This window comes from Schistocerca serialis, chromosome 6 (genome assembly GCF_023864345.2).
Source record: "Schistocerca serialis cubense isolate TAMUIC-IGC-003099 chromosome 6, iqSchSeri2.2, whole genome shotgun sequence".
Taxonomy (NCBI): Eukaryota; Metazoa; Arthropoda; class Insecta; order Orthoptera; family Acrididae; genus Schistocerca; species Schistocerca serialis.
In genome coordinates, this window is record NC_064643.1 from 713,955,770 (window position 1) to 713,981,981 (window position 26,212).

General features: G+C 39.9%; 1 protein-coding gene across 5 annotated transcripts in view; it reads right to left on the reverse strand.

The window, feature by feature from the left end:
* Nucleotides 1-10,799: 10,799 nt before the first annotated feature.
* LOC126484144 (transcriptional repressor p66-alpha) overlaps nucleotides 10,800-26,212 on the reverse strand; it is a 94,607-nt gene continuing 79,194 nt past the window's right edge. For all 5 annotated transcript variants that reach the window (XM_050107542.1, XM_050107538.1, XM_050107539.1 and 2 more), the window contains one exon: nucleotides 10,800-13,833. In XM_050107542.1, the coding sequence (XP_049963499.1) occupies nucleotides 13,175-13,833 (659 nt within the window). In that variant the 3' untranslated portion in view covers nucleotides 10,800-13,174. The remainder of the gene's footprint in view (nucleotides 13,834-26,212) is intronic.

Below are 26,212 nucleotides of genomic sequence, written 5' to 3' on the forward strand. Positions count from 1 at the left end.
AGTTTTTGGTTACATCAGGAGACGAGTCGGGTGAGCAATAGAAGGATCCAATTACATTTTATGCCCACCCATGATAATGAGTCTTCCCTGAACAATCTCACATGCAGCTTCAATTTCTATCTCAGTGGATTTGAGTTTCTTGTCTACTGCAACAAATACACCACTACCATTTCCCATTTTCCTTTCCTTTCGATATACACTTAAATTTTCCCAAAAATCTCACTGCTATTAATTTCAGGTTTCAACCAGCTTTCTGTACCTATTACGTGAGCTTCACTGCTTTTCATGAGCATTTCAAACTCTGGCACTTTGGTGGGAACGCTTCGGCAGATTACTATTAGGATTTTAATACTCTCACGTGTGGGAGACATATCCTTTGATGTACTGTTATCACTCATGCCATTTTGTAGTAAAATGACATGTTGGGGGGTACTACAGAAATTGAGAAACTGTGACTACTAAGCATTTGCAAAACTGGAAAAATTGGTCTTATCCGACAAATTTATTACCTATAGAAAATAAAAGTATTGCATAAAATTTATGTATTTCTGTATGGGGAGGGGGGGAGAACAATTGACTAGCCACAGTTTCTATTGCACAGCTTAAGGAAACGTAAAATATTTAATAAACACAATGAATTATCCAGTCAGCTGTTTCTCTATATCTGTCTGTTTAGCTCATCTGGTGAAGGAATGATACGACAGAGCAAGCTGGAATCCCCCATCTGTTCTCATTACTCCCCTACTAATCTACATCTATATGATTACTTTGCAATTCGCAATTAAGAGCATGGCAGAGGGATCATCGAACCACCGTCAAGATATTTCTCTACCGTTCCACTCTCAAACAGAGCACAGCAAAAACAAACACTTAAATCTTCCCATGAGATCTCTGACTTTTCTTATTTTATTATGGTGACTATTTCTCCCTGTATCGTTGAGTGCCAACAAAATATTTTCACACTCTGAGGAGAAAACTGCCAATTGAAATTTCGTGAGAAGATCCTGGCATATCAAAAAACTTTCAATGCCTGCCACCCCAATCCACATATCATATATCCATGGCAAACTTTCCCTATTTCATGATAACACAAAATTAGCTGCCCTCCATTGAACCTTTTCGAAATCCTCCATCAATCTTACCTGATGCAGATCCCACACTGCACAGCAACACTCCAGGAGACGATGGAAACGCATAGTGTAGGCTGTTTCTTTAGTAGACCTGTTGCATTTTCTAAGTGTTCTGCCAATAAATTGCAATCTTTGGCTTGCTTTCCCCCATTCCAAATTAAGTTATTCATAATTGTAATCCCTAAGTAGTTAGTTAAATTTACAGCCGTTAGATTTGTGTGATTTACCATGTGACCAAAATTTAGCACATTTCTTTTAGCACTTGTCGTGTCGATGACTTCAAACTTTTCATTAATTAGGGCCAAATGCCACTTTTTCAGCAAAAAGGTAGCTTGTCTAAATCATTTTGCAACTGGTTTTTGATCACCTGATGACTTTACAAGGTGGTAAATGATGCTATCATATGCAAACAATCTTTTAAAGCTGCTCAGATTGTCTAACTCTTTTATGTAGATCAGGAATAGCAGCCAGCCAATAACACTTTCTTGGAGATTGTCAGATATCACTTACGTTTTACTCAATGACTTTCTGTCAGTTACTGAAAACTGTGACCTTTCTGATAGGAATCACAAAACTGACACAATACTCAATAGGCATGCAAGTTGAGAAGAAATTGCTTGTGGGAAAGTGTGTCCAAAGCCTCCTGGAAATCTAGAAATATGGATCAATCTGACATCCTGTGTTGTGAGAATAAGGAGATGGTTGCATTTCACAAGAATGATGTTTTCTGAATCTGTCTTGGCTACTTGCTGACATCCTGTGTTGTGAGAATAAAGAGATGGTTGCATTTCACAAGAATGATGTTTTCTGAATCTGTGTTGGCTACTTGTCAATAAACTGGTTTCTTCGAGGTAATGCTTAATCTTCAAACACAGTATATGTTAGTGATGTGGATCTGTAATTCAGCGGATTTCTCCTATTTCCTTTCCTGTGTACTGGTGCGACCTGCGCAGCTTTCCAGTCTTTAGTTACAGATCTTCCGACGAGCGAGCCATTGTATATGTTGCTAGGTATGGAGCTATTGTATCAGCATACTCTGAAAGTCACCTAACTAGCATACAATCTGGACCAGGGGCCTTGCCTTTATTAAGTGATTTAAGCTGCTTCACTACACTGAGGATTTTTACTTCTAAGTTGCTCATGTTGACAGTTGTTCTTGATTTGAGTTTTGGAATATTTACTTCATCTTCTTTGGTGAAGGAATTTTAGAAAACAGTATTATGTAACTCTGCTTTAGTGGTACTGACTTCAGTAATATCACCATTGTTATCACATAGTGAACACACTGCTCTGTATTGCCACTGGCTTACTTCACATAGAACAAGAGTCTTTTTGGCTTTTTTGCCAGATTTCAAGACAGTTTCATTGTGGAAACTATTAAAAGCATCTTGCATTGACAATCACACTAAATTTAGAGCTTCTGCAAAACTTGGCCAATTTGGGAGATTTGGCATTATTTTCTATTTGGCATGCTTCTTTTGTTGCTTCTGCAAGTGTTGTAACATGTTTTAACCCATTACTGGCCATTGTCCCTTTTTTGGGACGTGTATACTTTACTTATTTCTACGTAAGCAATGGAGCTTTTAGCCTTTATTGTTGCACCTGTAGGTTCAACTAACTGCTATAACGCCTGTAAATGTAAAATAAATAACTTTTTTCTAAGTACTTCACGTCAGGAAAATTATAAACTTGCCGATTTTTCGTTCTTGCACTTGGCAGCACTGTATGTCTGCTGGTAGTTCCTGGACGACAATGAGCTGTGATTTAGTTGTCTGGGCGTGTTTGTTATGAACATATGGATGTCCATGTAAGATTAAGTATACTTCAGATTTTTTCAAGTAAGTGCAATATCGATATATTTTATGCGTCCCAATAATGGGACAATGGCATGTTACAATATCATTTATTGTTGATGTGCCCTATTCTTGTATACATTTATTATACAGAGAATAATTGCATTTTACGTTCCTTATATCTGCTTTTTTTCATGTTCTATTCCAATTTTAAGATTCCAACAGGATAAAAACATGCCGTGTGGACTTACACTTGAAGAAATTCTAGCAGAACTAGCGAACCATCAAGAGAGTGACGATGAAGATGACGACGTAGAATTGGCGATTATTCCACCTGATGCAGATATAATAACAGATGAAGAAGACATTGACAAAAATGCACTGAACAATGAGTCTGTTGTACAATATGTAGACAGTACTTTAGAGAGAAGCTCTCACTTTTGGATGTCTGACAGGGAATAGTGATGTTTTACCTATCAAAGAAAACAGGATCAGTACCAAAACGCAGAGGACCACAAGGAAGCAAATTGATGGGAAGACGGGTGTGCACAGATGTACGACAAGATCCAGGAAATCATTTCATTGTGTCAAGTAAAACACAGAAGAGAGTAAAACACAGAAGAGATGTGCTTACTGCAAGAAAAAAATAATAATAATAATAATTGTGATAGGTGCAATGTTGGTGTACACGACAAGTGTTTTGCTTCATTTCATACTGAATAGACATTCAATAATATTAAAACATTCATTATTTATTGTTTGTGTTCCTTCTTACAATATTATGCATGGAGAATAAGGTTGTGAATTTGGATAGCGCATTTGGCCAATGTCCCAAAAATGGGACGGTCTGTAGTTTTTGTTCTAATAAACTGAAAATTTTCAAAACAACTTTTTATTCAATTAATCACTCAATGTAACGTATTTATGTATAAAAGTTTGCAAAAAATTATCTGATAAGAGTTTTGGCCAGTAATGGGTTAAGTACCACATGGGATTCACAATCTCTCTTATTAATTCATTCAGTATGTATATCTCATTGATACTATTGCTTTGAATTCAAATTGTAACTGGTTTACACTTATATTGTTAGTCTGGAAGGATTGGAGACTGTCTCTTAGGAAGGCATCATGTGAATTTTTACCTGCATTTTTATGGAGATGTATTTTGCATTATTTTTGGTGGGTTTGGAAGTTACAATGTTCAGTCTTGCAACAACAACCTTGTGGTCACTAATTGCTATATCCATCATGACATTCCATATTTGCTCCGTGCTATTTGTTGCTAAGAGACGAAGTAAGTTTTCTTAACCACATACAATTTGAGCGGGCTCCTGAACTAATTGCTCAAAATAATTTTCGGAGAAAGCATTCAGTATGATTTAAATGAGACTTAAGTTTTCTCTGAACTTATCAGCAACCGTATTCTCTGAACTGGGTGCTCGATAAAAGGATCCAATTATCACTGGCAAGGTGGTGATGCTTCTATGGAGCAAACCATTAAGAGCAACAAACTACTAAAATTTCCTGATATAGAATTTGAGGTTGTCAAGATGACATGTCAGGGGACAATATTCAAGGGGGTTCCTTTTGCTCCATGACAATGCCTCAGCTCACTGTGCACAGGACACAACAAACTTGCTGCTTCTTCGGCCTATCAAATTTTACCTCATCCCCGTATTCTCATGATGCAGCACTGACTACTTCTTTTTTGCCTCATACGAAGAAATCATTGCATGGTAGGCACTTCCACAACTGCGGCAAGATAGTTTTAGAGTGGAATGTCTCCTAAACAGTAAAAATGCTAATTCTACAACCACGTTCTTCCCAAAGTCAACTGCCATTGGGAAAAATGGGTTGCAATGAAGGGTGAAAATGTAAAGAAGCACCACCTCCATCACCTGGCTTCACAATTGAATCTTTATCTTTTTATTATTATTATTTTTATTATCATTATTTTGCTTTTTCTTCCAAGGTGATAAAACTTGATGGTTACCATCAGATTTTGCAACAAAAGGAAAATTTGTGCAAGATTAGGATCTGAATCTGGATCTTCTGCTTATCACAAACTGCAATGGAGGAGCATCTCTAAATCACATGTCTAATATATTCTCCAGAGTGTTTTGCAGAACAGAAAACTGTTTGCAGAGTTTGTCCCACACATCCTCAGTCCCGAAAAAAAAAAAAAAGAAACTGATGACTCATGCACGCCTGCCACGACTCAAGTGAAACAAAACACAGACAATTCATTTCTGGATAAAATCATCATGTGTGATGAGACTTTGTGTAATCAATACAAACATACTGCAAAACGACAAAGTGTAAAAATTCACAAGCATCAACGGAGTGACAACATAACCGACAGTCAAGCCAACATGGCACACGAATTTATCATCATCTCAAAAAGGACTTTTCTGACCATTTCACATTGTCTTATGAACATTCTCTGTGTTATAGCCAAATGGGGGAAGACTATGTCGAACACCTGGAGCATCAAAACCACCATATCAACTGTTCTCTACTTTTTATTAATCCAGTCTCAAAACTTTTTGAACTGAAGGGGTAAGAAATAATAGTGTATCAAATATTGAACCATATGGAATTATGATTTCTCCATGATCAGGATAAGTCTTCGCTGTCTATATTCTTCAAATTGTGGAACACCATCTTCTTTTTCTCACATGTAGCATTAAAAATTTGTATCAAATTTATACAAGCAATCCACACTTCAACAGCAAGTAATATGAATGTAACTTCTTTCACAAAATACCAGTCTTATGAGCTGACTGACTATTACTGTTCTGTTCAATCTACATTCCAACCGTGGGATATGACCTACCTCACAGCAAATCACTATATATATGGGGGGGGGGGGGGGGAGAGGGGGGGGGGGGGAAGAGAATAAGAGATTCACAGGGGAGTTTTGATGTTGCACTGCTCACAGGCTGAATTAAATGCCAACTCTGTCTCTCTACATTTTGGGGGAAAATTCACTATACATTCTGAAAATGTGTAAGTACAGCCCAACTAATCTTAACCTTTCCAAGACATAGAAACAACGGACAGAAGTATTGTACGTAGAACTCAGTATTTACTGTTAAAATTATTTTAATTACTTACAGCAGAAGACTACTGCTTGAAATACACATGCAGAAGATGTTTATCAGCTCTACAGCAAGGATCAAATTGTCACAATTTTAATTAATTTACTCTTTGTTGTGATTATTTCTGCATGGGTAATGGACACAAGGACTAAATGCTGAAAAAAGACAATTTTAAATTGATGAAATCATTGTGAATGCTGACATAAAAATAAAAGTTAGTGCTCCCTGCAGTGTCACTTACTATTTCACAATAACAATTGTAGCATCTAAGTAAATTAAAGAGTCAAGTGTCAAAACACTGAACTAGAGATATCCAACAAAATGTTTAAAGCACTGATACAAAAGTAGTATGAAAGTTGGGGAACACTACACAATCACAAAAATTTTACAGGTTTCTTGTCATGTGTTGTTGTTGTGGTCTTCAATACAGATACTTGTTTGATGCATCTCTCCATGCTACTCCATCCTGTACAAGCTGCTTCATCTCAAAGTACCTACTGCAACCTACATCCTTCTGAATCTGCTTAGCGTATTCATCTCTTGATCTCCCTCTATGATTTTTACCCTCCAATACTAAATTGGTGATCCCTTGATGTCTCAGAACATGTCCTACCAATCGATCCCTCCTCCTAATCAAGTTGTGCCACAAATTCCTCTTCTCCACAATTCTATTCAGTACCTCCTCATTAGTTACATGATCTGCCCATCTAATCTCCAGCATTCTTCTGTAGCACCACATTTTGAAAGCTTCTATCCTCGACTTGTCTAAACTATTTATCATCCATGTTTCTTTCACCGCCACACATGGCTACACTCCATACAAATACTTTCAGAAAAGACTTTGGACATTTTCTTGTCATACATTTGTTTTACTCTAAATAGGTATGTTTCAAAACAAAATTATACAAAATATGGAGAGAGAGAGAAAGAGAGAGAGAGAGAGAGAGAGAGAGAGAGAGAGAGAGAGAGAGAGAGAAGAAGAGGTAACAGTCTGTAACCAATGGCTTTCACATAAACGATACAAATATCATCATAATGTAGTCTTTCCAGCTGCACCTGTTGAAGATCAGAAGGCTTCGGATTCCTCTTTAAGATGTAAAGTTCCTTGAACTCTTCAGTTGCATTAAGAGCGAACCGAATTTTCTATACCCCTAGCCATTCAACAGTAAGCCTGATTCACTGTGCTGCTGAAATTTGACACTAGTGAAATTCATATGCTTTCGAGCAGCTGACTTAAAAGTCATAAAAATCTCTTTTTTACACAACAGTCACTATGAATGTTGTTGAGATGATGCAAACTAAATCTTTTGGAAGTTCACACACAGTTGGCCTCTTTTATCTCTCAAAACGTGAGCAAAATCATTGTCACAAGACAAAAAAAGTTAGTAATTTTACCAAAAACATGTAGTCTGCTTCCAAAAAGTAACCCTTTGTTGTTAGGTAAACCCACAGAAACACCATCATCATATTTTTGTTCTGCTCAGTTGTCACTTCACATTACGAGTTTCTTTTTACAAATAACTAGATGTAAAGGCTTTGTGCTGACAGGAACCAATTTCATTCCCACCGCTGTCACATAAGGCCTCGCACAGAGAAACGTGACCAGTTTGATCATCATCAACATGAAAGCAAAAATTGTAATTTGAGAGCTGCCATAAGTAGTAAATTTTATGGTGCTTTGATGAAGGAAGAGAAATCACTTTAGTGTAAATCAATTGCAGCTTTACAAACTTCCAAGTTTGACTCTCGGCTTTTGATTGTGACAGCTTTCATGGAACTCATAGTTTTCTTTGCTTTGCAGCGGTCCAATTCTAATTGCAGTTTAATGTCTTTATTATTGGGGCCACATCTCAATTGGACTTTGGAGACCATGCCCAAGAATAGCTCTGGCAGCAACTCTGTGTTAAAAAGGCTGCACCCAGGTATAGGTTGGGCCATGATTTTCTGGACATTCGAGCTACTTATCGCTCAAAAACTGGACTCTTTGCATGAAAACAATGTACGGACATCTCCCTAAATGCCCCTTGACTGGTGCTGCCTTCTGCTGTCAATTTCCAGAATTATTTTGAAAGAAACAGTGAATAGAGCAGCTACTGTCATGAATGGCTGAGCCAATATGATTGCATTGACACAATTTTGTGCATTGTTTAGTGAGCAAGAAATTTTGCAAGCTCAAGAGGAAGAAATTGCTCAAAAACTCACCTTATACATTTGTCTTGGGACGATAATTGTATTTCTGTCATCGTTATTTTAAAATTTGTAATCTATCAAAGAACTAAAGTAGATAAATCTCTAAGTTTGGCACTTTTTTAGTATGCATTATTCTTGAAGATACACGAATTACTTATGTGCCAGTAACACTTTAAAAAACTGCACAATGGCCCAATTTCTTCTAAGTGGCCGATCTCCGAAGTGTTATGATCACATTTAGAACATGTGCCACTTGAAAATTGATTACATTTTAGACTGCAATTTCTTTTTAAAGACTTTAGCATAGAAGCAGTATGTGATTTTAGTATCTGTATGTTGCTTTTGAATATTTTTGAATAAATAAAGAACAGACCGGTCTTCTTTGTCACCTGATTTTTACCTGGATTATTGCTTTCTTGCCTTGGTATGGTGTTATATGCTCAACCAGCTTTTCATCTTCTTTTGTATATTTCCTAAGTTATTTCCTTGTCTTTCTTCATAGACAAACTCACCATTCTTCTTCAATTGTGTTCACATACAAAATATTCTTTTTTCCAAGCTGAGAACCTTGCAAAATACAACTCCCTTATCACCAGGCAATGCATAGCATATTTACCTTCACCTCTCTTCCTCCATTTCAGCGCAATTTTCATTTCCATTCTGCAATAATATATATTATTTATCTATAATAATTATACTCATGTTCAGAAGAAACAGAACACCTTGAATGACTAGTGGCTGAACGTTCATATTCACAGTACATCAGTATGTTCTGCAGAAATGATTAGCATTTGAACCATGTCAGTCCACACATTCAATGTCAACATCGATATCGCAGTGCACTACCACCCACTGGTAAAATGTGCCTGCAACTATCATTGTCACTAAAAGGAAAGGTAATGGATTCGTACGACTTGAGCAGACATGCAGATGCCTTGCAGGCATATGCGTGAACAGTACTGTCAAATTAGCAAGTTTGTAAGAGAGTGCAATATTGGTATGAAAGAATGTGATGCATCCCTATGGGAAATCGCTGCTCGTGCGGGATGAAGTATTTCGGCAGTGCACCAAGTGTGTGCAGAATGGTTCACAGAAGGCCGCAGAACATGATGAGACGAGCCAGATCACGCCACCCAGAAAACCCCCCCCCCCCCAAAATATCGAGACCTCACCTGAATGGCATTTCACAGATCTGCATCTTCCTTGGCTCTGCCGCAACAGTGTTGCACGCCGCACACTACCATGGGTGAGTCCGTTGCTGTTTACTATGGCACCGGTTATGTGCGTGCCGTCCACTTTTCCGTCTATCTCTGACCAATAAGCAAAAACATGCTAGATGGTAATGGAGTATGGAATGTCATCACTGGGGATAGGAACAGCATCAGACAGTGTTTTAGGATAAATCCAAGTTCCATTTGTTGGGAAATAATGGCCACATTTTGATTTGCCACAGGCAGGGAGAGCAGCATCACAGTAACTGCATTCACACAAGACATAAAGCGACAACTCAATGCCTTATGGTGTGGGGTGCTATCAGGTACAAACACAAATCACAGGTGGTGTGTGTCCACAGCACTGACCAGTGTGACGTATGTGAATGACACCCAGCGACCCATTCTGCACAACACTCCAGATACCATTTTCAGCAAGACAGTGCACAAACACGTGTTGCTGCATGAACACATGCCTTTTCGGTGTCACAGGATGTCAGCCTTTCGCCCTTGCCCACCAGATTTGTCCGCAATCGAAAATTTGTGGGATATGGTGAAACAATGGGTGCAATGCTTGTGATCCAATGCCAATCATCACAGGTACCAGGTGATCAGCATGGGTGGCTATACAACAAGACGCCATTCGTGCCTTATACAAGGCGATGCAGTCATGCTTGGAACAAGTTATCAGGGCCCATGGACAACCCTGTGTCCACTAAACAACAAAACACAAACTAAACTGAGGTGACTGAAATGCCAATCATTTCTGGAGAACATACTAATGTACATGTTCTGTGAACATGAACGTCCTATCTCTAATCAATCAAGGTGTTCCGTTTTTTTCTGAATGTTAGTGTACTTAAGCAAATGCCATATTGATGTAAACAAACCATACAGCTACTTCAGTTGTCATCTCTTCACACAAATATGTGGCAAGACAGTAACAGAGAATGAAGAGTTCGAGCACAGCTCATTATCAGAAAATTGGTGTTGGTCATAGACACGAGTGTCATCTTGTGACAGCAGTAAACACTGTTTCCCGCTGTTCTGGTGCTTGTATCAGAATATAAATATATTAATGGCTGCAGAATTTCACCAATAACTCAAATTTACATTTTTTTGGAACTTGACCTATTATTTGCTTACATACCACAATTTAGTACCACATAAACAAAGAGAGCCATCACAAAGGAAACCTCATTATTTTTTGTTGGTAGAACATTGTTGTTAGGGTGTCAAAAATCTTCATCCACACCGACAAGGAGGAGGATGTAGTCCACACATGCTTCAAGCAGAATACTCAAGTAGGCAAAATGTAACAACTGCCAACAATGAATTCATCAGATATCGTTATTACATTTTCCAACGTAAGATTTTAATCTTTCTATTTTTATACATATGGAAATGTTTACATACAAATTACATAGCAACATGAAATGCAAGGAAATAGTTAGCAAAATTAATGAACTGGAGGGATTATTTTTACAGAGAGAACATAGTTGCCGACTGCTGTTCAGTCAACTTGCCATAAATTTACTGTCACATTCTTTCAACAGTTTTAAATTAAATTCATGAGAAACAAATCTACAAGATTCATAAACCACAAATACATTTACACTGTCAATGTAAATGTGCATTCAAATTATTTATGTACACTAACATCAACTTGTCGAAGAATGCATTGTACGCAGTAATTCTCTATACATCCAGTGTTTCAAGGTCTTGTAAAAAATTACTACTATCTACAATGCACAAGTTTCTGATTTACGTATATTTTGGGAAAGCTTTGAGGTAACATTTTAGAATGAGTCAAAACAAAAAGGGTGCCAACAGCTATAAATAAACAATAAAATCAAAAATATTTAATAAGTTGATTAGTACTGTTTCAGTAAGACATAAGCTTTCCAAAACAAAGTCACAAGTTTTTTCATACAAATATGAAAAAAGCACAATTCTGAAATGACAAGAAAAGTTGGTTGAACAAAATCATGGTAATTCAGATCGGCATCTCTCGTTAGCTACAATCAAATAACTGAAATACTGCACAAACTAATAACACAAAGAAACGAGAATGCTCAACGACTAGATAACTGACAGGCAAGAACCCCCTTACACTCCACAATGTGTACGGCAGGCACCCAAATTATAGATACATCACCCTGATTTCTGTTTTGCCAATTTAACTGGCAATTCTCGCAACACGAGTAGCAAATCAAATTTTTTATTTCTTAATTATGAGCTTTGTCGATCAAAGGTATATAACCATCACACAACAGCAAGAATAAACCTGTCATTCGTAAAATATATTTTATGTATTACAGTAAAATCCCTGCAAACTCATGGCAAAAACGACTATATTTATATCCTAGCAGTAGGACACTAAAATGTGCTTGGATGTTCAGTACTGCACATTTTAAGGTACACTACTGTTAGCACCATTTATACCAAACAATGAGGTGATTTCGGTTACCTGAAATTCCCAGAAATTTGATACCTGTTATATGATGACAATGGAGATTACAACTTCTTTATCAGAAAAATTGACAAAGTGACTGAGATTACAGATGCACAAGGGACATGACAGATACGGACACTGTGAAATTCTCCTACGATGTAATACATTATCTACAGCTTAGATTTACACTTCCATCACAAACTAGAAATTCACTACAGAGGTAATAACAGAAACAATAAAAGCTGTTTACAGAGCATACACACACGTACACACACACAGGTATTCAATAAATTATACAAAAGAAATAAATATACAATTTGTAGTGGCTACAAGACCTTTTAAACACTAATGTTTGAAAAGATAATACAATATACTCCTTTCAGTTAATTCACAGAACAAAAAAGGAAAAACCTTAATAAATACAAATGAGCATAAACTCTTAAATGAATTCCCTTTTTCTTCTAGCCCCACCCACCCACTCTCACTCTGTCTCTCTCAAAAACACACACACACACACACACACACACACACACACACACACGCACACACACTTCAGACAGAGAAAGAGAATCAAATCAAACCAGCCATCCTAAAAACACATCCTCTAAAAACGAATGACAACGCCAGAAAGTTTGCCATGTGCATGTTCATACAAAAACTAGTCATAACTGTTCAAACAAAATAAATAAGCTGTGTAAATACTGGCAAAGAACACAATGACTGGAATCCCAATACTCCATCTGTGCACCAAGAGCCATTTCCATTATACAGTAATTCTACAGTGTCAGAACAAGAGAATACACTGCAGATGGCCACAACCATTTTAGTGAAAAATGCTCCATTATTTAAAAACATGCATTACGGATAATAAAATCTATATGTCACACCTGACAAATTACTGAGAAATATTTTTTTCTTAAAGTACCCCTAAACATTCTTACTAAGATCTTTGTATTTAACAGCCTCAATTCACTTGCTTAAAAGCTTCCTTCAAATTTTGTACATTCTTAGAAAACCCGCTACACATATACCCGAAACAGAAAATGGCATTAAGCTTCTTAAGCAGAAATGCCATTTCATTCAGACACCAGCTGAAAATCTCACTTTCAGGTACAGCATTCCTCAATGAACTACATCACGTTACTCGTTTCAGATACAATCCACTATTCAGAAATGTCACCTAGACAGACTGTATAAATTACATCCACCAGAATATTGCTGGCAATCACCGGAGACCCTGCGGAAACACGAGCCGGGGTCTACCGGCCAGCGAGATCCCAGGGAGCGGGCGGCCATCACGTCTTCCAATTGTTAATGTGCGAGCGAGAGGGCGAAGGTGAAGGTGGAGGAATCATATCGAGAAGATACTGACGTTGGAGGTCAACTGCCTGACGCTGCAGTTCTACTAAATTGGCGGCAGCAGTCGCGACCGGTCCTTTGCTGCCAGCAACAGCGAGCTGGTACGGATAGAGCATCGGGTTGAAAGCGGAAAGCACGTGTGCAGGTAATGGCTGATGTGGAGGGAGGCCACGGAGCAGCTGCTGATGTAAGGCTGCAGCAACGTGATGAGCTGACGTAGCTCCAAACTTGCCGGCAGCCGCAGCCGCAGTTTCAGCCGCTAGCTTGGCCAACGGGTGTTCCCGCGCCGGAGGTGTCGGCGGTGGGGGAGGAGGGGGAGTCGGAGCGTGCTGACGAGTAGGCGTTGCAGGTTTCGGTGCTGCGGGAGGTGGAGGAGGAGGTGCTGCTGCCACGGCTGCCACTGCCGCCACAGCTGCCGCGGCAGCCACAGGCTCGGGAGACGCCCCGCCTGCCTGAGCCAGACGTTGCTCTATTTCCTGTTCTTGCTGCAGTGCTTTCACAAATGCCGTCTTCAAGCGGTTTGTATGTTCCGCTTTAAGAGCCTTTTTCACATTCGTTGTTACACACTGCTCACATATGACTTTTGGTTCTTTGCCTGAAAAAAAAAAAGAGATACAGATCAGATGATGAAACTACTTTTCTCTTTGAGCCTACAACAGCTGAAACAAGAGTAAAAGGAAAAAAGAAAACAACATCAAAGGCTAGCACTTACAAACTGGTTCTTAGTAACTGGAGACTCTTACTTTAATAACTGTTCCATATTTCAGTAATTGGTGTATCTCGTATAGGCTCTAATGTCTACAGCAACACACACTGATGAGCCAAAATAGGAAGACCAATGCCAACTGCAGGAACTAATGTTATCAAGTGGCACTGCATGAATGGAACATGGTAGGGAAATTATGTAAGCAGAGCAGAGATGAATGGGAAAGCATTCTAACAAAGGTACATCTGCAAAAGGAGAAATCCACTGACACAAGCGACTCTGATAAATGACAGACTGTTATGGTGCAACACCTGGGGACGATCATCCTGAAAACTGCAAAGCTGGCTGGCTGTCCACGTACTACTGTTGTGAGAACTTATGGAAAGTGGTTGAAGGACAGTGAATCTGTGGGTAAACAATAAGATGTCAAATGTCCACATCTCATCACAGAACATGGAAATCAGAGGCTGGCCCCAACTATCAAGGAGAATAGGTAGCGATCTGTGGCAGATAAGATGACAGAGAACAAAGCTGGTGCAGGCACAAGTATTTTGGTGCACATCATTCAGTCCACATTGCTGGAGGTGGGGCTCAGCTATGAATGACCCATACATGTTCCAATGTTGACCTGACAATGCTGTCAATTGCAACTGCATTGCACACGAATTCATCAAGATTGGATTCTGGATCAACAGAAACATGTCACTTGGTTGGACAGATCACATTTACTGTTACACAATGCTGATAGTCCTGCCCAAATACATCGGGATGAGGATAAAAAGCTGCCTGTGACATGCACTGTGTCTTGGAAACTGAGTGGTCTGGGGGAGGTGGGGCATTATTATCCTATGGCTGATGTTCACCTGGGCTCCCAAAGGACCAGTGGTGGTAATCGAAGGCATAGTCAGCAGTGGACTATGTGAACATTACTGCGGACCACTCATATCCACTCATGCTCAACATCTTCCCCAATAGCGATAACATTTTTCTGTAAGATAACTGTCATTGTCAGAATAGTGCTATAAAGTTTTGAAGAGCATGACAGTGAACTCGTGCTGATTTCTTGGCCCCAAAATTCACCTCAACTGAACCAACAGAACTCAACTGGGATTCTGTGCCCACAAACCACTGGACCTTGATTTATGGAAACTGCTTCACCTGTGTGTGGATGTCTGGTACCACACACCTCTGAAAACTTATCAAGGTCTTGTAGAATCTATGGGATGCAGAATTACTGCTGTAGTGCCACAGGTCTACTCTCTAACGTTTTGGCTCATCAATTTATGTGAAGCACTTAAGGATTCTATTAAAGTATTTATAAGGCAGATAATGTAAATAAAGTATAATTATTGTAACATAAAATATACATACAACTTGTCACATAGGCTACTTGACAAAATTTTCACTGTAACTTGTTGAAGGGAAGATACAGTGAGAGAGGGAAACTATTTTTGTTTGTCTGTAACATCAAATGCTTCTAAAACAACAACGATATATGTTTGATGTAATTGCTACTACTTTGAATGTGACAAGACCAAAGCGATTTCTTTTTGTTCTGCAGTCCATGCTGTGTGTTCCACTGTCTTGTGCCCCATCAGTGCTAAGGATGAAAGGGAGGCACTTTTGAATGTGGTGAGGGCAGTAACTGTAAAAAATGAAGGTACTGTCGATGTATGGCATGTCTGATGGTTCTGCTAAAAACGTCTGTTCGTATCACAAAGTGAACATTCCAGTATTACCCAGGCCACGCAAGTGATTAAGTTTGAAAAACAGCAGCTTATTCCAAAACTAAGAAAGAACATTCACAGATTATATTTTTCAATCATAAATATAAACTTGTTTCACTAAACAGTAACAGGAGACTCCATACATATAAAAACAACAATATTTTAATACTGTTATATTCCAACCTGGATTTTCCATAGTTGAACAACAATATTATTGACATTATACTGATCTTTCCACTGTAGTGAAGTTTAAAATCAAAATTAAAACTTATAACCACCCAACAAATTGCAATAAAGTAATGATACTGAGTACAATTACGTCATTGCCAAACGGGTAAGGCACTTTTTCCATCACCTAGATCTCCTGGACAGCTTGCTCACCGAGATACATGGGACAAGAGGCAATGGTTGCCATTGTAATTGCTTAGACGGAAGCAGCACTCTATCAAAGGTGAGGAACAAAGTGTGTGTGGGCACTAAGATCACTTGATGGACACCAATGACACCCTGATCAGAGTGGTATGTTTGAATTTCTGCCTCAGTCAGGCCATTGAGCAGCCTAGTGTAAATAACCCCACGGGAAGAATTCAGAGTTCTATGGGACTTGACATGAACAGGATAGTCATGGAGAAGCACAACAGGAAGCAGTTGTTGTGCTTGAGAATCAGTGGCAAAGTGCCACCACGTAAATGAGAGCAGGATTTCACAGGGCCAGCAATTGATCTCACCACCTCTCTGAATAAGAAATGGATTTACTGTTGCACAGGACTGACCGCCTTCAGTACGTGAAACCACGAGGAACCATGGTGTAGCTGGGAGTGTCATTGAATCTGGAGCTTCATTCTGTTTAATTCTGGTAGGTGTGGACTGGGAAGATGATGACTGATTCATTGTGAGAAAATCCCCCATGACTGCCAGCATCTCCAATGGCGCACTCCTTCCAACTGCCCCCCCCCCCCCCCCCTGCACTCCTTCCAACTGCCCCCCCCCCCCTCCCCAGAAGGGGCTCATCCACCTTAGGTGATTGTTCACTCTTCAGGTCATACCTCCCAAACACCTGACAGAGGGACCAATCGGCAATTTGGGAAGAAAGCAGCTCAGGCAAGCACCCCTACCTGGGCCTGGACTGTACCAAGGGGTATATGCAGATCCTATCTGTCAACCCGGGGTTGGGAATTATGTGCTACCCAATCAACACGTCAGATGCATGGGCTGGCCTTCAGGAGAGCACAGGGAGGAAGAAGAAAAAGAGGAGCCTCAAACACTAAATCAGAGGAAGGATAGGAGAAAGTGAATGAAGAAAGGAAAAAAGGAATGAAAAACAGTGGTGAGACTGTTCTTATGTCAGCTACTGAAAATGTGGAACACATTCTCAAAAAAAACAGACATGTTCTCCGAGGGAGAGGAAAAGGAATAGCAAGAGGATAAACCTACAGCACGGAAGAGAAAAGATGCTGCAAAAGCCGGGGGCCCGTGGTATCCAAGCACAAACCTGCCAAAGTGTGGAAAGTCCCCGCGGGGAGGGGGGCCTTATAGAGATGGTGGACACATTGTTTCGTACAAGATTCTATGCATTACCAGCTGTTACAATGTTGACACAACAGTTTTGTAAAAGTCGGTGTTATTGAAGCTCGTATACTGAAATCTTGATTTTGAGAGCTAAGGCAATTCACCACAGAACAAAAGGGGTGGAAACATTTTGAACTAGTTCTCCATGACTAGAAGAAAAACTGTATTCTCAGGAAAATGGATGGCCCAACACAATTGCCACTATTGCTGTTTTCAAACAACAAAAGTATTATTGCTGCTAATTCAACATCACTTTTCTAGGGTCCTGAAGCAAAATCAAGATCTTTCACTGACACATGAAGCTCTAACAGTCCATCACCAGCCAGCAAGTAGGACATAAGTAATTATTTGCTAACAAATAACGAAAAAGTTGATGGCCACATGAAACTGCATTTTCAAACCTTTTTGTACCCAACACAATTTACAAATTTCCCCTCAATTTGCAAAGTGGCCAATATCATAAGTTCAACAAAAGTTGGATGGAGAAATATTTTTGGTTAGTATGATCATCCAAAGAGGACACTGCCTTCTGAAAGTCCTGCACATTTTTTACTAAGACAAAATCTGGTAAAGGTAGTTATCTAAATGGTGGAGCCCTGGTAAGCTCCAAATTTTCAAAGTGGAACCTTCTGAATATTTCAACATCCATGCAAGTAACACTTACCTTAAGGCTGGCATAATCACGATGAACAAAACGAAAGATATAAAACACATGCAACATCCACTAGGAACTCTGGAAGTGGTACATAATTTCTTTGGGTCACCAAAGTATAGGACAATATTAAATATGCCCTTGAACCATTAACCGAAGTTTGAGTCAGGGGTCTGATACATACCACACTAACTAGTTGGACTGAGTGTCTTTGCAGTGCACAAGATTTCAAGAAAATATATAGTTTTGTTGTTTCGGCTCTGGGAAAGATTCATGAATTTGACAACAAGATCACATCCCACAATGCTTCTATCAGCAGCCACCACCAAGGGAGATTTTGTCAACCACTCAGTTATACTTTATCTGGTTACACTGGATGAGTCAATCTGTCGTCAACTTCAGCACCAAGATGCAGATTTTGCAGAGTTAATCAACATTGTTAGGGTTCTCAAAAATGAACTACTGACACAGAGAAAAATGTTGATGATACTTTCAACCAGCTTTTCGTAGAAGCCAAAGAATTAGCTTTGGCTACTTGGGGTTGAAATCGAGCAACCAAGCATTTCTACCAAGAAAGCACATCATGCAAATAAGGATACCGGTGATGATATTGGTTCCTGACACATTGTGAACTTTGTATCTCATAGCTTTGCATCTCAAATGCAACTTCAATTTCTATCTTGGTGGATTTGACTTTCTTTTCTACTGCGACAAATACACAACCTCCATTTCCAATTACTCAACCCTTTGTTACGCACATTACTTTTCCCAAAAAATCTCAGTGCTATCAATTTCAGGTTTCAACCAGCTTTCTGTACCTAGTATTATGTGAGCTTCACTGCTTTTCAGGAGCACTGCAAGCTCTGGCACTTTGTTCCAAATGCTTTTGCAGTTTACTACTACGATTCTGACACCGTCATCTGTGTGTGTGTGTGTGTGTGTGTGTGTGTGTGTGTGTGTGTGTGTGTGTGTGTGTGTGTGTGTGTGTAGGGGGGGGGGGGGGGGGGGAGTATTTGGACTGGATGGAGAGTCACTTAATTCAAAACCAACCCTTGTGTGCATCCCACACACAGTCAGCTACCTGGGTAGCAGCCTCTGATGTGTAGTGTACTCCTGACTCATTTAGTGGTACGAGGTGCATTCAAGTTCTAAGGGCTCCGATTTTTTTTCTAATTAACTACTCACCCGAAATCGATGAAACTGGCGTTACTTCTCGACGTAATCGCCCTGCAGACGTGCACATTTTTCACAACGTTGATGCCATGATTCCATGGCAGCGGCAAAGGCTTCTTTAGGAGTCTGTTTTGACCACTGGAAAATCGCTGAGGCAATAGCAGCACGGCTGGTGAATGTGCGGCCACAGAGAGTGTCTTTCATTGTTGGAAAAAGCCAAAAGTCACTAGGAGCCAGGTCAGGTGAGTAGGGAGCACGAGGAATCACTTCAAAGTTGTTATCACAAAGAAACTGTTGCGTAATGTTAGCTCGATGTGCGGGTGCGTTGTCTTGGTGAAACAGCATACGCGCAGCCCTTCCCGGACATTTTTGTTGCAATGCAGGAAGGAATTTGTTCTTCAAAACATTTTCGTAGGATGCATCTGTTACTGTAGTGCCCTTTGGAACGCAATGGGTAAGGATTACGCCCTCGCTGTCCCAGAACATGGACACCATCATTTTTTCAGCACTGGCGGTTACCCGAAATTTTTTTGGTGGCGGTGAATGTGTGCGCTTCCATTGAGCTGACTGGCGCTTTGTTTCTGGATTGAAAAATGGCATCCACGTCTCATCCATTGTCACAACCGACGAAAAGAAAGTCCCATTCATGCTGTCATTGCGTGTCAACATTGCTTGGCAACATGCCACACGTGCAGCCATGTGGTCATCTGTCAGCATTCGTGGCACCCACCTGGATGACACTTTTGGCATTTTCAGGTCGTCATGCAGGATTGTGTGCACAGAACCCACAGAAATGCCAACTCTGAAGGCGATCTGTTCAACAGTCATTCGGCGATCCCCCAAAACAATTCTCTCCACTTTCTCGATCATGTCGTCAGACCGGCTCGTGCGAGCCCGAGGTTGTTTCGGTTTGTTGTCACACGATGTTCTGCCTTCATTAAACTGTCGCACCCACGAACGCACTTTCGACAGATCCGTAACTCCATCACCACATGTCTCCTTCAACTGTCGATGAATTTCAATCGGTTCCACACCACGCAAATTCAGAAAACGAATGAATGCACGCTGTTCAAGTAAAGAAAACGCCGCCATTTTAAGTATTTAAAACAGTTCTCATTCTGGCGGTAAAATTCCATCTGCCGTACGGTGCTGCCATCTCTGGGACGTATTGACAATGAACGCGGCCTCATTTTAAAACAATGCGCATGTTACTATCTCTTTCCAGTCCGGAGAAAAAAAAATCGGAGGCCTTAGAACTTGAATGCACCTCGTACTCCACAGCTCCCAACCCCATGGCTGAAGTCAAGGAAGCAGGACAGCAAAATATAGGATATGTAAAAGGGAAAAGGGTAAAAAAAAACACGGGTCACACAAGAAATGATTTCCAAGATGGAGGAGAGAAGAAAATTTGAAAACAAGAACACTGAAGATGCGAGAAAGATGTACCGAAGGTTAAATAATGAACTGCGAAGAGAAACTGGGCAGGCTGGGAAAAAATGGTTAAAAGAGGAATGTTATGCAATTGAACAACTGGACGGGAAGGGAAGATACGACTTACTATACAACAGAGTAACGCCTATGACATGGGATCAAAACAGAGAAGGAAGTGCTACTACAGAAATTTTTAGTAAAGACAAAGAGGTAGTGTACAAAGATCGTGATAATGACCTCCAGAGATGGGAAGAATATCTAAAAGAGCTATATGACAAAGATTGCAAACCAGATACTCTGGAACTTAAATCACTCAACAGCAAACGTGATGACGAGGAAGGACCAACCATCATAATGTAAGAAGTGAAGTCTGCTGTAGCTGCAATGAAAAATGGCAAAGCACTAGTTACAGATACGATACTGGGGGAAATATTAAAATGCTTGAACCAAGATGGAATAAGAGAAATGTTGAGGTTATGTAATAAAATATATGACAGTGGTGAATGGCCCGAGGACTTTGTGCCAACAGTGATGATTCCATTGTCGAAAAAATAAGGAACCAAGACATGCAGTGAGCACAGGACAATCAGCCTCATTTCACATGCAGCCAAAGTGATGTTAAGAATAATTAATAAGAGACTTGAAAAAGTAATGGAGGAGAACCTTGGCGTGGAGCAGCAGGGCTTTAGATGGAATACAGGCACCAAAGATGCAATACGGCTCCTACGAATCTTGGGAGAAAGTTTTTAATTGAAAAAAAAGAGGAGACCTCTATATGTGCTTCATCAATCTAGAAAAGGCATTTGACAATGGCTTGGGACAAGCTGGCGACTATAATGAGGGAAAGGACAGAGGACTGGAAAATCGGAAGACTTGTAAACTCATTATATCTGAATCAAAAAGCCTCAGTTAAAGTGAGTGGAGGAAGAACAAACTGGATCGGACTAGGAAAAGGAGTAAGACAAGGATGCTGTCTATCACCTACCTTTTTCAACCTCTACTTGGAAAATTTGATTGACCAATGCTCATTAGACGACATAGGAGTAGAAATTGGAGGAAGAAGAGTAGGTTGTTTGAGGTTTGCTGATGACATAGCCCTTCTAGCCACAGGGGAAAAAGAATTACAGGATTTTGTGGACACCATTGAAGCTAATGGAAAAATCATGGAATGAAAATTAACACAAAGAAAACGAAAGTATTAGCACTAGGAGAAAATAATTTTTATTTCTTTATGCCGAATGGAGAAATATTAGAACAGGTGCAAAATTTTAAGCAGGATAGACACTGACTGGAAGTGCTGCAAAGAAATTAAAACAAGGATAGCAATGGCAAATGAGGCATTTTATAAGAAAAGGAGAATTTTCTGCAGCATTCTGGACAGACAACTGAGGAAAAGACTCATAAAATGATTTGTATAGAGTGTTCTTCTGTATGGCGCTGAAACATGGACTTTGAGTAAGAAAGACAGAGAAAGGTAGGAGGCTTTTGAAATGTTGACATGGTGGAGGATGGAAAGAAGAAGTTGGATGGACAGAGTAAAAAATGAGGAGGTACTGAGACGAGTGGGAGAGAAAATACAGTCACTAGATGTAATAAAAAGAAGGAAAAGAAATTGGATTGGGTATATATTAAGAAAGACTGATGGGCCGATAAAAACAGTTTTAGAAGGTTATGTAAAAGGGAAAAGGAAGCTAGGAAGGAAGAGATGTCAGATACTGGAAGACGTGATGGATGGTACAACATACAGCAGCCTTAAGAAGGAAGCAATGGATTGCAGAAAATGGAGAGGCAAAGGACCCGCTAATATAGCAGAAAGCTGATGATGATGAAGACGAGTCGAGCCAATGAGAGAATGTCTGCGACAGCAGGGGTTATGTTGCCAATGCTACTAGGCGGCCATTTGTTGCTACACCATGTTGGTCACACATCGATTGAATATGTGCAACCTCGAGTTGTGAACATGGCAGTGTCACCATGGCAACATTTACAAATTCCAGAGCTGTGTTTCACTTTAGGATGTCCTCTCCACACAATGTGCTCCACACACATGACGTTTCAGGGACTTTGGTAGCAGCCTGACAATAGTTATTCAAGAAATAAAAACTAATGACCACACTCTGCTTTTATGGCGATTCTGGAACCAATGCTGGTGATAAACAAAATGTTACACACCTCACTACATGAACGCTTGTTGGACTCTACATCCAAATGTATAAAAATACAGAGACAATGCAAGAGTTATCATATGGCATTTCCTGCCAGATTTGAGTAAATGAAAAAACTGAAAGGAGACGAGGCAAAGGGAACAAAGTCAGTCAGGTGTTAACCACAAGTAAGCTGTTATGTGCTAAAAGCCAGAAATCTAGCCAGCTATTCCATTCTTCAGATACTGAGCCCTTCTTGGTTACCAGTCCAAAATATACATTATTCATGAATGAAAAATATTTGGATCAATGCCCTCCACCTCTCAAGTGACAACACAAATTGACAGCATCAAAAAGTGCACACAGAACTCTAGGCAGAAAATAACAAGACACAAAAAAAATTTTGAACACAGCACATTCTAACAGGACAGTTGATGAATACTGTCAGAGAAAATTGTCTAGCTGCTTCTACTTGCTGGTCTGAATTGGATGTGCTTGAGAAACCCACTAATAGCAGTCATATCTAAGGTGCCTACTTTGACATCATACATCTATTGCATCCAGTACCCATCTAAATGTGTTGTTCATTAATGAGCAATGTCACTCATTCAACACCCCATGGCACTCCACTTTAAATGAAACATTTTCCAAAGCAGGGGGCAGGAGAATTACTATTACTACTGTTACCACCACCACCAAAAATTAGACACCATACCATCTTTCACCAGTCTATATTTTCCTCCATACTAAACTATCCAATGTCTTATGGGAACCATAATCCATCATACACTTACTCATCACTAGTCATGTCACTCTTTTCAGATGTAAATGCCAAAGTTCTAAGTGAAGAACCAACAACCAGGATAGCACTGTCCCAATGACTACAACATACAGTTTGCAGTGTGCAGTTTGGGGACCACGCAGAACATTAGGTGTTGATTTTTTATTTAGTGTATGTGTAGTGAGGCTATTAAATCACTGTCGTGATTAATAAGGGTGACTTACAGCAAACACAAGTATTACAATCGCACACAACAAGAATTTAAGTTCATGGAGAAGAAATAAACACACTGAGATTTTCCAATAACATTGTACGAGAGTTGACTGAAAAGTAATGCCTCCACTTTCATAACTTTTCAACAGTTGGCAGCATTGGTATGTGGCAGGTACTGGCTTGTTCCGTAGCCTCTTCTCTACAGCTCCAGTAGCCGGGAAGCCTTAGCACTGAACGGTTGTGTTGTTACAGTGTGAAGTATGGAACCTGTGCAGACGGTCAGTCAATGTGATTTAAGCAACCTGCAGTCATTGAATTCTTGACAGCAGAAGGTGTCACCCCGAAGGAGATTCATCAGAGAATGAAAGCAGTTTATGGTGATTGTGTTGTGAGTACTGTGCGTCATTGGGCGAATAAGTTTAATAATGAGACGGGAACATCTGACCTAAATGACAAACAAAGAGTTGGTCAGCCTGTGACAGCAACCACAGAGTTTCACAAGCAAAGTAGACTGATTCAGGACGATCGTACCATTCAGAGACAAATTGCAAACACAATTGGCATTTCACAAGAATGTGTGGGTCATATTAGTGCTTTGCTTGGCTAGCAGAAGATCCGTGCACGATGGATATCCCAGATGCTAACTCCTGAAATGAAAGTGCACAGACTTGAAATTTGCCAGGAACTCCTCTCACGTTATGAGAATGAAGGTGATGCCTTATTCCATTCAACTGCGACAGGAGATGAAATGTGGGTACACCATTATGACCCAGAGACGAAATGTCTGTCTACGGAATATCAACACAAAGATTTGCCCCAGAAAAAGAAATTCAAGGTGCATCCCTCAGCTAGAATAATCACGACCATAGTGTTCTGGAATGCACATGGTGTTATCCATGTTGATTTCCTTGACTGTGGAGCAACAATAAATTCAGAGTGTTACATCACAACGCTGTGAACTCTGAAACGACGGCTAACAAGGGTCCGAAAGGAAAAGGGAAATGTTTTCCTCCAGCATGACAATGCTAAACCATGCACTTCACATGTCACCACAGCAGAACTTCAGAGACTGAATCTCACCACCGTACGGCATCCTCCATACAGTCCAGATTTAGCACCGCCTGACTTCCATCTGTTCCCGATAATGAAAGATGATCTGGGGGACATCATTATGCTTCTGATGAAGACGTTGAGAGAACTGTGAGACTGTGGTTGCGGAAAGTGTCGACTTCTTCCATGATGGCTTCGGGAAACTACTTCATCATTGGCAGGAATGTATCCAATTGGCTGGTGATTATGGGGAAAAAGTGAATATTGGTAATTAAAGATCACATTCTAAGGATTATTTCTGCATTTGATTTATTAAAATATTCCCATCCAAAACCAATTAATGAAGGGAGAGGCATTACTTTTCATTCAACCCTCGTAATTCTGTTAGAGATAGCAAAGGACTTGGTAGAGCAGTTTAATGGAATGGACAGTGTCTTGAAAGGAAGATATAAGACGAACACCAACAAAAGCAAAACAAGGATAATTGAATGTAATCAAATTCAATCACGTGGTGTTGAAGGAATCAGATTAGGAAACGATACAGTAGTAGGTGAGCTTTGTTACTTGGGCAACAAATAACCTGATGATGTTTGAAGTAGAGAGGAGATCAAATTTAGGCTGGCAATAGCAAGAAAAGTGTTCCTGAAGAAGAGAAATTTTTTAACATCGATTATAGATTTAAGTGTTAGGAAGTCTTCTCTGAAAGTATTTGTATGAAGTGTAGCCATGTATGGAAGTCAAATATGGATGATAAAGAGTTTAGACAAGAAGAGAATACAAACCAGCCTTCGGACTGAGGAGGAGGAGGGAAGGAGGGGGAGAAGGAGGAGGAGGACGACGACAAGAGTGAATCTGAGTGAGTCCGCCCAAACTGAGCATATCCCAGTATTGCCAGGTAGCAGGGTGGAGAACAGAAGGGGCATATGATGTGGGATAGAAAAGTAAGAGCACACCTGTGACACTGCGCAATATTCTCCGCCTCCCACTGTACAGAATGTGTCATGCAGCCATCCTCCACCACTAACAACCGAGAGAAATCTAAAGCATTTTCAAAGTTATTTACAAAATGATGTGGAAGTTACTTCCCCAAAACTAGAACATGGCTGGAATTATTTTATTATGCCTGGAAGGAAGCAAACAATGAATAAAAAGGTACAGACTTATCAACTGCTTCTCCTAATGTGCAAATGCTCACAAAAATTATCACAAATTTCATAAAAATTCACTATTTTTGTCAGAGAGGCTTTGTAAATGGATTGTAAAGTCACAGCTTGGTGCAGGAAGTAAAAATAATGAATGTGGTTCTGTAAGTGAGCACGGTAACAAGAGCCCATGTGGGTATGCAAATACCTTGTCCAAACCAAAGTTCCATGGCTATATAGAAGAGAAGACCACAGCTTTCACATGCTGTCGGTAGATGCAGATGAACTTTGAGACAGTTTCAAGACTGAGGCATTCACAGACACACAGTCGGCAATTGAAATGCGAAGTGTAATAAGATTTTTAGGCTTAAAGAAAATATTATCAG